This window comes from Nanorana parkeri, unplaced genomic scaffold (genome assembly GCF_000935625.1).
Source record: "Nanorana parkeri isolate BGI_ZX_2015 unplaced genomic scaffold, ASM93562v1 scaffold2, whole genome shotgun sequence".
Taxonomy (NCBI): Eukaryota; Metazoa; Chordata; class Amphibia; order Anura; family Dicroglossidae; genus Nanorana; species Nanorana parkeri.
In genome coordinates this window covers 3111593-3123788 of record NW_017306270.1, presented here as the reverse complement: position 1 = coordinate 3123788, position 12196 = coordinate 3111593, and the positions used below count along the sequence as shown (strand labels likewise).

The following is a 12196-nucleotide window of genomic DNA, read 5'->3' as shown; positions in this document are numbered from 1 at the left end:
ATATATACAAAAAAGACAAAACTTCTGCTTTTTGTTTTAGATGGAGTGGTGAGGGGTTGGAAGCCTAGTTAGTGTTCAATTGCTGCCTGTGTCTTCTCTGGGAAGATCCGCCTTCACCATTTATCCTGCTGACCATTGTCACTGGAACTGGTAGGCTGGATTCACACCATCTATGTTGCGTTTAGAATGTATTGACACATGTTAAACACACTTGAACTGATGTTTTTTGACATGAATTATTGAATTGCATTGCTTGATGTGCTTTTTTTCAATAGCAAAAGCCAAAATACTTTATATACTTAATATAAATATTTCATATTTACACATTTGAGCTCTGGTTAGAGAGTTAAATAGCCGGATATCTTATTACATGCACCAGCTGAATGGCTGTCTCAGTGAGTTTTCAGACTGTGCTGTCTGCATTTCCAGTCTGCAGGAGCAGTTAGCAAGTGCAGAGCTAGTGCTTGGCTTTCTTAGCAGAAAGCCCAGCATGCAACAATTGCAGAGCAGTTAAGTGCAGCTGATACTTGAGCGAGTGCATGTAGAAAGGAAGAGGCTGCAGGAGATCAGCAGCACTGAGATTAAAAGGGAAAACTGTATTTTATATTGTTAAACACATAATAATAGTTATGAATTGTTAGTTTGTAGATACAAACTTTAGATAGGAAGAATATTTCCTGTTGTCTTCTTAGTGATTAAACATATCCCCATTCCTTTGGAACGGTTTCTTTTCTAGAGTCCTGTGTTTTTTGTGCTGGGTTTAACCCTTCCCATAGCCTTAACTCATCTGTGGCTGATAATACCGGACAGGAAAATGGATCCTCCAGAATCCTCCCTCCTATTTCCTTCCTCAGACTGGTCCAACATCCTAACCCCGCGTCCTTAGCACCGTGGTCTATTCCTAGCTGTCGGCATAGCACAAGCACTCTGTGCCCAATAGAGTGTGTGTGTGTGGTGTGTAAGGTGAAGAGTTGAGTATCTGATCTGCTCATATGTAGACATTAGTGGGGATGAACAGGGCAGAATTCTCAGTTCTGATCGCTGCTAATGTGGTCACACATCTAAAGATATAGTCACCTGATATGGACAATTGGGCATCAGTTGCACTCTGTATGGCAGGGGTGGGCAACTCTGGCCCTTCAGCTGTTGTGGAACTACAAGTCCCATGAGGCATTGCAAGACCCTGCCAGTCACAGACATGACTCCCGGAGACGAGAGGCATGATGGGATTCATAGTAAAAGCAAAGCTGGAGGGCCGGAGTTGCTAGTAATTGTATTAGCAGATTGGTGAATGTATTGCAAGAGACTTGACAGGATGGACGGTTATAAATAGCAATGCGATAAGGAACTCGGCAAACTGCAGTACTGCCCTATAGGTGGTAAGAGAGGAACGGTGTGATGTGTAAGGGACAATGGATTGTACTGTACATGCCAGCCTGTAATCCATGTTTAAACATGGGAAAAATGAAAATACCTTCTTAAAAGTGCCTACTATTGCCATTTATTTATTATATTATATACACTCTTGTGCTGTTGGTTCCACTTTAGTAATAAAGGCCTGAAATCCCTTAGGGCCCATTCACGCTTTTGCATTATGGCAATGCGCATTACCACAATGCATTCTACTGTGCCTGCTCTGTGTGTGGTGCGCTGTAGTGCCATTCATTGTTAATAGCACCTAAATGCTTTGTTCAGTAGATTGCAACGCAACAACGCATTTCATAATGAATAGTTTGCCTTAAAGGAGAACTATGGGGTCCGGGCTTTTTCTCATAGTTCTCCTAAGGGTCACAGGAGGACACAAATTAGCGTTCTCCTGTGACCCAAAGCTCAGTATACCGCAAGCTACAGCTCGCGGTATACTGAGATGGCACAGCCATTACTGTCTGGATCCACCCATCTGCATCATTGACAGTTGGCTCTGGCTATCTAGAGGCAGAGCCAGCTGTACCCACCCCCTCCCCCGTCCGTTTCGCCAGTCAGCGCTGGAGGATCGGAGCGGGGAGGGGGGGGGATCCCTGCAGGGAGCCGTGAGCGACCGTCATGGCTCTCTGCAGGGATAGATCGAGAAGTGAGCGAGCGACGGTATGTGTTTGCTCACTTCCCGATCTACTGAGCCGACCGGTGACAGTTTCATTGTCACAGGTCGGCTCAGATTATGAGGCTGAGTGAAAATCACTCACCTCATAATTCTCCTTTAACATAACGCACATTATTGCATGTGCATTAAAACACCACACCACACCACTTACATTTAAAAGAAGCTCTCAATGTGTATCTTTAGGCATTTGATTTTATTTTTTTAAAGCTTTGAATAGCGTGGGGAAGAGTAACTTTGCGTTTCGTGCGCGGTTTTCCGTGTGGAAGAACGCACGGCACGCAAACCTAAAATCTTTACAACTGCACAGATTCTGCTCGCTTAAGGCTATTACTATAGCCGCGAACGTGCGGAATACAACCCTGAAATCACGCTTGTACTATTTTGCAGGACATGTGGTTTTGTAACGCGCGGCAAAAGTCTGGACTTTGCCCATTTAGAGTGCATTGTTTTTCATTTTTAGAGCCGATCCAGCCAAATGTTCAGCGATACGAATACGCGCGGACAACCGCTCCTGTGTGAATGGAGCCTTAGACCTTCTGTCAAGGTTTTTATTGCTGTCAGTGTCCACACTGGGGAGATTCAGCCCTCACGGTTGACCGTTGTCACGGAGACAGAAAGTGAGGGGAAAAGCAAAATTTTAGAGTTGTCCCCAGAACAAGAGGTGAAGGGAAATCTTCAATGGGAACACCTGTTCCAATGAGAATATCCAAGAGGGGAATTCCCCTCAATGGAAGATTTCCTCTAACTTCCTGTTGCATCTCTGGGACAGGAAATAAGGGAAATTGTCCCAACGTGAAACCGTACTTTGCTAGGGCTAAGTAAAGAAAGAGGTTCACTGCACTACAGGGACCTTAAGTTCCCTACGTCTCCCAGCAGCACACATATGAACCTCCAGTTCAGGTTTTGACTTTCTCAGTGGAAACTTGCACAAGCCCCCCCCCTTCCTCCCATCTTCATGTGCAAACTATGGGCAGCACTGAATTCTGGGGAGACAGGGGTAGTGCTCCCCCATAACTATTGGTTTCTCAAAGCTTCGGCAGTGGATCCTGTCAAAGAGGGTGCTGCACCTACTTTGACTAGAGTGGACACAATTAAAGAATCTTGTGTAATATAGCAATTAATATTGTACTTACATTGCACCTGTTCTAGGTTCTCTCTCTGGTGCCAGTCCCGGGTCTAGATACGGCTGATGGGGCCCCAATGAGCGTTGTTATCTTTCAGGAGCTGTGTTCAGGAGCCGCTAATTGGCCTTGACTTTTCCAGAACACTGTAGCTGCATGACGACACTTACAATACCCCCCGAGATGTGGCTAGAGACAAAACCTGCAGCCAGGGCTACTCCGAATTAGTGTTACATGAGTGTAAAACAATTGTAACCGTCAGATTGCACATTATCATGAGAAAATGGCGGAGGAAAAGGTTTGGATCCGCTTAAGAATAAAACATTCTCATTGATGGGTAAATACAGACAGTATTTATTTCAGACTCGTTAATAAATGATGCCCTTTGTACTGGACATAATGTCATGTGATGCAGATAGGCGGTTTAGTTGTCCTGTATAGCACACATTCTTTAGATTGTGCTCCTCGTTCTATTACACACCATGATGAAATGTCTTGTGTGACTGTTCCAGGATATCCGTATAATTAATATTGTGTTTTTCTGTCTTTTGCAGGGATGGAGGAGGGCTCAGTAGTTCGTGCAATCTTTGACTTTAGCCCCAGTGTGTCCGAGGAACTAACGCTCTTTGCTGGGGATGTCATTGAAATTCTCAGCGTGATAGATGAGTTTTGGCTGCTGGGAAATAAAGAAGGGATCACAGGTAATGTTCACAAAGATGTATTTATAAATTCGGTCATCTGAGTATTTTGCATATATGGCTTTTTTGGCTAATTACTAGTCAAGTTTCATTCTGTCCAAGGCTTAAATTCTTTTTGAACAGATACTAAATAGGTTTATATGAAAAAATCAAGCAGGTATAAGGTGTAGGCTTCTATTCTTCTTTACTCTGGAATGCCAGCCGTATTGCAACAACACATTCATAGTGGGCTGTCACTGGCCAACTAGGTGGGAAAACTTGTCAGTAACAGGAGAGGTCAGCACTTTACCCATCCAGAATGGCCTGGCATTCAGGCATAGGATGTGACCCTGTTTGTAACAGGTGACCTAGAGCCTACATTTAAGTGCATCAAGCCTGGCTGCAGCTGACATCACTACGGCTGCCTCCAGTCCCGGAGATGAAAGTGGAAGGAAGCCTCTAGGCCAGGCTGGGAACTGCCCAGTGGCATGATAGCTTGTCCTCATCTTAAGGACCGAAGGTAGGATGCAGTGACCTTAGCTGTAACTGGGCTGCACAGCGGCTTAGTGGTTAGCACTCTAGCGTTGCTTCATTAGAGTCCTCAGCTTAGCACTCCTGCCTTGCTGCACTAGAGTCCTCCCAAAAACTATCTGCATGGGTTTTGCATGTTCTTCCAACACTTGGATGGGTTGCTCCCATTTTCCTCCCACACTCCAGAATGGTTAGTAAGTTAATTTGGTTCCTGTCTAAATTGGCCCTAGCATGTATGTATGTACTGTATATTTATGCATGTGAGATGAAACTGTTAAATTGTAAGCTTCTCGTGGGCAGAGACTGGTGTGAATGGACAATATGTAAAGCACTGCTTCAACTGATGGCACTATATAAATACCTGTTATAAATAACTGGGCTTTGGACACAAACTAAGTGACCCTTATTGAGGCTGCCCTTTATGAACAGGGTCACAGCCTTATCCAAAGTAGTGATACCAATTTATGGACATCTATACCATAATAGCACAGTTTTGCTTTCTGTTTTTATAACACACCAGCACAAAAACTAGAAGTGATATCTCTACAGCAAAGTTCTCAGCTCCTTTCACTTTTACAACTATTATGAGGGGTGTTTCATAATCTTTTTTAGAAAGTTTATTTGCTTGTAATGATATTGGATACAGCAAGAGGAGCAAAACCCCTTTTTTGCAGCAGCAAGAATGCTTGAGGTCTCACACTGCAGATATACAACTCGGAGGCTGTAGGCACAGGAGTACCAAGGCAAGGCAGGAAGTGCACTCCTATTTTTCAGGAGGAACTTCAAGACAAAAGTTACATTTTTCAGGATGCAGCTTAGACAACCTGGTTCCCTATAAGATGACAAATCTTCACTGTTTGACTTTAGTTGCTCCGTAAGCTGTCCATTGTATGTGCACAGTTGCAATAAAGATATCCTTTCCTTGGTTGTAGGACAATTTCCTTCTAGTTTTGTGGAAGTTCTGAACATCCCATCTGTGAAACATGGAGAAAGACTGTATGTCTGCATCAGTGATTTCACCTCCCACGAGCCTGGAGCGCTGTGTCTGCAGAGAGGTAACAATGTCTTGTCTCTGTCTCAGATAAACAAACCTGCATAGTTCTCTGTCGTCATGCTGCATCATAAAAATTGAATTTTGGCCAAGTCCTGCTGACTCAGACAAAATTCAAGTGCTGTGTGTGTGGTCCTGCTGGCACCACCCGGCCTGACAAAAGTAAATTTTTTGATCGACTTTTGACGAAGGAGCAGAGTGGAAAATTGTTGGTCACTGTTCGGGGGTTCTGACTGTGGCAGGCGCCAGCTCTCGGAACACAATAGCCCGACAGGGAGTTTCATCTATTTGTACTTTTTGGCATGCATAAAGAAATCTTTTGGATTTCTTTCATTCAGCCGCAGGTGATCTGGTCTTCTGAAAGTGAGCATGCCCTCAACGTCATAAAATGCAATGCATTGTACATAATGACATGGGCCACATGACCAGAGAAAAGGAGCAGTTTCGGGGCACCAGTTGTCCAATGGGGAGGAAGCTTATGGCACCATCTGTTAGAGCCTCCCTAGACTGAACGAACAGGGTATCCGGTATATGGTTGGGGGTTCTACTTTAAATATTCAGCAGGTATATTAACATTTAATAAGAACCTTAAACTGGCTATAGAGAGGTTGAATTTCGGCTAATTCCTGCTGACTTGACCTTTCAATCGACTTTTGTCAAAGGAGCTGGTCCGAAAAATCCTGGCCAAGCAGCCAATGAGCCAATGACAGTGGAACACCCACCGCTGTTTGAATACAATAGACCGGCAGCGGGGAATTAAGAGTTATTTCTCGTCCAGTCCCGTAGAGCGTTTCCGCCATATAAACAAATCATAATAAACCATAAAGTTAATTGAACCCAGTGTGAAGCACAGAACTGCTCATAGACATGTGTTTGGAGTCTTTGCAGAGGTCCAGAAGGTTGTTAAATCTGTTTGTTCAATTTTTGGCAGCTCAGATATGCCAAGCCTTTCATTACAAGCTGACCATTTTAAATTGGCTGTAAGATCTGAGGATGAGACCACAGCGATCTCTAGTTTTCTATTTGCACTTCCCAGCGGAAGGACTTTTCAGGACAGTCTTACAAAGTTGGCCATCCTCATCGCCATAGTGCATTATTGTGACATACTGGTTTTGTATACAATTACCTGAGTTGTTGTTCCATGACTGAGCCAGCAGAGGGTGCTCTTGGGTGATGTATTATAAAGCACCATCCGGATAAAGCATTATCAGGGTTATTCAGGAAAGGGTGAAGAGTTTGGAGAAGGCAGGAGAAGTGAACAATCTAGGACAACATAGCTGAACTGGAAAGTGAGCTGAATTGGAGAATGTTTCCAAATCAGCTATGTTGTCCTAGATTGTTCACTTCTCCTGCCTTCTCCAAACTCCTCACCCTTATGTGAATAGCCCTGTTACTTTTGTCTTCTGCTATGTTTTTGCTGTTGTTGCATTTGGAGTATATTGTGAATTGTTCTCTCTATCTCTCAAAAACAGTCCAGACAAAAATATTTAACTCAAAATTTTGTTTAATTCATTAATACAAGTTAAATACGTTTTTAACAGTCAGTCTAATTACCAGAAATCTTATATCAACTTAACATGTTATTGTCATTTCAAAAGTCATTTTCACTATTTGTATGGCCTCATTCACACTAGAAACGGCCGGCACGTACAGCTCCGTGCTGCGTGCACGGCCGTATCAGGCAGCTCCCGGGAAGGACAGGTGCTGAGTGTGATTTAGTATGCAGCCCCCATCCTTCTCTATGGGACTACGCGGCCATACGCCCCCCTACGCTCACCTCAAGTGTAGGTCCGTGCGGGTGCGTGTTTCCTGGCTCGGACACATTCCGTGATCCATCCTGTCAGCGTACCAGTACGCTCACCCGCACCTGTACGGACATGCATGGCGGGCGAGCGCAGGGCGGCGTATGGCCGCGTAGTCCCATAGAGAAGGACGGGGACTGCGTACTAATCACACGCAACACCTGTCCTTCCCGGGAGCTGCCCGATACGGAGCTGTACGTGCCAGCCGTTTCTAGTGTGAATGAGGCCTATATCTGCAGCTGTCGTTAAGGAAGAACTCCATGCAAAACTTTTATAAACCGTGCAACGTGTTCATTTTCGTCTAGGTGGTAAATTAACAAAGTTATACTCACCCGATCCATGGTGCCGGCTTCCTCTTAGACCGGTCCTTCTAGCCTCACTCCCCCTCTACTGCAGCAGTCTAAGGTTCCTCGAGTCATCATATTCTATACATATTGGTGGGAATTTATCAAAACTGGAGCAGACAGAATCTGGAGCAGTTGCCTGTGGCAACCAATCAGCATATCTCTTCAGTTTGCTCGGGTAAGATTTGAAAATGACACCGATAAGCTGACTGGTTGCAGGGCAAATTTGCTCCAGTTTTGATAAATTCCCCCCAGTGTATTGGAAGTGAGGATGCCAAGGGACAAACCATTCCTGCAGCATAGGAGAACACAGGCTGGGGGGAGCGCTGTCTCAGCCAGTCAGCTCTGAGGTTCGGGTGAGTATAACTTTTTTTATTTTAACACCTAGATGAAAATGAGTTAACCCTTGCAGTGCATGGGTAGCCCTCCTGCAAGGGTTTATAAAAGTTTTGCCAGGGGTTCTTCTTTAAAATAGTATGTGACGATTCTGCCATGACGGTCCTTGTTCAGGTGCTTCTTGATATTGGTTGAGAATACTCTGTTCCTGTCTCCCAGTTGTGCTCCTACATCAACCTGTCACATGGGTTTATGATAAAGACTACAATTAAGATACAGCAAAGGATAAAAAAAAGTGAAAACAAGTATTTTATTCAAAGAAATGACAATTCTTCACCAGAAACAGTGCTTTTGCAAATAAAAAGTTAATGTTCTGTTAGGTTTTACATCTACTTTAGTCCTCCCTGTGTCTGAATCCATAAACTTAACCCAATAATAAAAGTAGATCAGTTCCACAACTTCCTGGCAGAGCGAATGCTCATGCATGGCACTGCCCAGCCTCTACGTCTCTTGATTCAGTGCACGCTTACACAGTGCATTCCTTGGCAACTGTAAAGGAGGAGAGAGAAAGTACATACACTAAATAAATAAATCCCCCCAAAAATGGACCTAAAACCATTTTTAATATACACTTTGTATATATTTTACATTTAGTTTGATATTTATTCTTTTTTTGATTTTCCCAGGAGATATGGTGGTGCTGGAAGGGTCTCTGGCTTCAAGTTGGTTACAAGGAAGAAACTTTTGGGGCTCCAGGGGGTTCTTTCCCCTTTCCTGCGTCCAGGAATTTTTCCTGTCCCCCAGAAGCCGCCAGCTTTGCCAAAACCTGGCTCTAGAGCTGCCGTGTTATGCTATTGGGCAGGCCCGGGCAATAATGGGCCTTTCCGCACAGCTGGAAGAGGAACTGGACTTCCGGGAAGGAGACCTCATCATAATCACCGGAGTCCCAGAACCTGGCTGGTTTGAGGGGGAGCTGAATGGAAGAAGGGGAATTTTTCCAGAAGGCTTTGTGGAACTCTTGAACCCTTTACGAGTTGTGGACATTGTCCACTTCAGGGATGATAGATATGAGTTTGGTCATGATAATAAGGAAATGGAAATAGCCCATTTCCACACAGAACGTCAAAATGACACAGATCAAATTATTCCAGAAGAAGAAGACGAAGATGGTACTTTTGCCATTGCCCTTTACAGGTTCCAGGCAATGGAGCAACGGGAACTGGACTTTGACGTTGGAGACAGAATTCGTATCGTTAAAACATTAGAGGATGGATGGCTGGAGGGTGAGTTGTATGGAAATAGGGGGATATTTCCTTACAGATTTGTAAAATTTGAGACTACAGAGAAACCTTCTCAGGAGGAGCAGCTCCAAGAATCTGAGAATTCAGTTTTGCCAACTCCAATAAGTTATCTCGACATATCATCTTCCTATGAACAACCTGCAACAGATCCCCACTATTGGGATGTCCACATAGAGGACAGTTCGCCATCCATATCTCATGACACCCAGGAGAAAAGGCAAAGTCCAGAACCCTATCTAAAAAGCAGCAATGAAACTATCCAAAGTGAATGTGACACAAACAATGCTTCCTTAAAACCCCAGCTACCTCCTCGTCCACAGAATACATTATACAGTCCTCCAACATCACAAACGAATGTGCAAAGGTCAAAAGAACTAAATTCATCTGCAGTGGTGAATGAAGACAGAAGAAAAAGGTCATGTGTTTCAAATGGGTCACAAGAAAAATGGTTTTCGAAAAAGGCATTTTCATTGACAACTGATGAGATCCATCCTCCTCAGAACAATACTAATGAAAAAAAACAGAAACCCAAAAATAGAAAAAACAGTCTTCCTCTTCAAGACCTAATTAACTGGGTGGAGGACCATAGGCAAAAGACAAAACCATCTTGCCGTTCCAAAGACAAGCATGAAAACAGAAGTTCTTGGTCAACCTCATGGCCACCTAGCCAGGACAGCCAAGCTAATAATGAATGTAAAGACAGCAGTGGGTCAGGTTTGATTGATTTAGACTCAAAGCTTTCCGAACAGCTTTCCCAGTTTGAAAATAGCCTCTCAAATCCAAGAAAGAATGGTAATAATAAGGTCTCTAGGCATTTTTCTATCCTGGATTACAACTCTGAGACCGACATTATCCGGGGGTCACCACAGCAGTCCAGGCTGCAAAAATCTCTTGAAAAAAAGAAAATTCTACGGCCTCCACCTCCACGTCCCCAACAGAGAGCTAATGCATCTCCGAATTCTAATACATCCTATTCAGCTCCCCCAAGACAGAATTCAAATAGAAGTGAGCATTTGGAAAATATTCCCCCAGTTCTATCCCTGAAACCAGCCAGACCTGCTCCATTACCCCCACCGAACAGCCAAAGAAATACTCCATCCCCGAGGCCAGTACCAAGACAGGAAACCTCAGTGAATGAAAGCCTTAATGAAAGCTTATTGCTGCCTATTGCCCCAGATGTAGCAGATACAGCAGAAGACGTAGAGGAAATGGACAATGATGAGCCCTCTCCTTGTCCTTTCTTACTAATAAAGATCGAAGATGTGGAACGGGAATTGGAGATCTATAGAAATACTCGAGAGGAGCTTTGTTTGATGCTCGAGGATGAAGAGCAGGATGAGGAAACGAGAGCTGAAACTATTGAAAACGTAGAGTTCTGCGACTCCAACATTGAAAGCTTGGATTTGGAGCTGCAACAACTTAAAGGTGAGCTTTATTAGTGTTTTGCCTGTAAAGTTTACAGCTGACTGACCTAATTCTTGTAGGAAAACCAAGAAAACTGACCAAGTAGTTATATTTATTTACCTCTACCAAACAAGAATGCTGTGTATACAAACTATTTACTGTTACAAGAAAACAAAACAAATATACAGACTGCTACATTTATGCATACATGCGCGCGCACACACACGCACACGCTACCTATCCTAGCACATGCAATGGTCTATATGCTATCAGAACTGATCGCTGAGTGTTTGTAAATAACTGAGGAGATCGTATGCTTACTGTGTCCCCAGTTATGAATGAACAGGAGGTGCTCTTCATCACTTCCTGTTCATTCATGATTGTGGACATAGTAACTCATTCTAGTTTCACAGTTTATGAATGGACAGGAGCACTCAGTATAGAGGCTTCCTGTTCATTCATAACAGGGGCCTCAGAAAAAGGGATTTAGGACTTGGTCCTTAATCTCTTTGCCTATTTTAAAAGGGAAATATCAGGGGTCTGTTTTAGACCCCTGGTATTTCCCCAAAGCCCCCGACGGTAAAGTAAAAAAATGTAAAAATAATTTAAATTTTTTTAAAAAGGTTAGTTCGGTTTCGCCCTGACAACTTTTTTTTAAATTTCGGTTTCGATCTAAACATTTTCATTTCGGTGCATCCCTAGTTAGAACTTTTTTTTTGTTTTTCTGTGTCCTGTTTTCCTCTCTTGTGAGGTGTATCTCCTCTTAGACAGTTGTCACAGGAGCAGATGTCTCCATTGGAATATTGTTCCTTATTCCTGTACTGGTGTCAACACATTTTTTAAGTTTATATTTGATGTAATATTCAAAATAAAAATGTATTTCCTATCGCTTTCTTTCCCAGTGACAATGGTCACTGAGACAAATGAGGAGGGTGAATCTATCTAGCGAGGGTTTCTGACCATAACAAACCTAAAAGAGACCCTGACTTTGCCCCACTCCTTTCCTCTCACCTTTTGGCTAAAAGGCGTTGGCTGTGGATACAATTTAAGGCTCTTGCATTAAATATGGCGATTTGTAGATTATCCATTAGAGGGAGCTCTATGCTTGGCTCACTCTTACTTGGCCTCCCTTCTTAACGATTGGTGAGATCAGATATCAGCCATGCAAGGAGTGCATTGTTTTTAATGCTGACCCATATACTTGCTTCGTGTGAAGGTGCAGCAAAGCACAACTACTGTGTAGCAGGAAGCAAACTCCGCATATGTTAGAAGCAAATATGGCTGGCTCCATGTACACAAGCTGTACATAGAAACAAGGTTTTGTAACACATTAAAGTACATGTGCACATTTGAATGCAAAGTTGTTCAGCACTCCTAACGCATAGATCTGGGTCCCCCTTCCAGCAGGAACATACTTGCATCCTCTGAAAGCTGCAGCCTCCCACGGTGTCTACAGCTCAGCCAGTAAGAGGCTGCAAAGCCTTTTCTGTTGTTAGTTTACATTGTACTTTGTGGTACCTTAGACATC

General features: G+C 43.5%; 1 protein-coding gene across 1 annotated transcript in view; it reads left to right on the top strand.

The window, feature by feature from the left end:
• Positions 1–12196, top strand: part of DNMBP (dynamin binding protein) — a 110526-nt gene that overhangs the window by 30594 nt on the left and 67736 nt on the right. The window contains exons 2-4 of the mRNA XM_018562880.1: positions 3777–3923; positions 5363–5485; positions 8650–10689. Of these exons, the coding sequence (XP_018418382.1) occupies positions 3779–3923; positions 5363–5485; positions 8650–10689 (2308 nt within the window). The 5' untranslated portion in view covers positions 3777–3778. The remainder of the gene's footprint in view (positions 1–3776; positions 3924–5362; positions 5486–8649; positions 10690–12196) is intronic.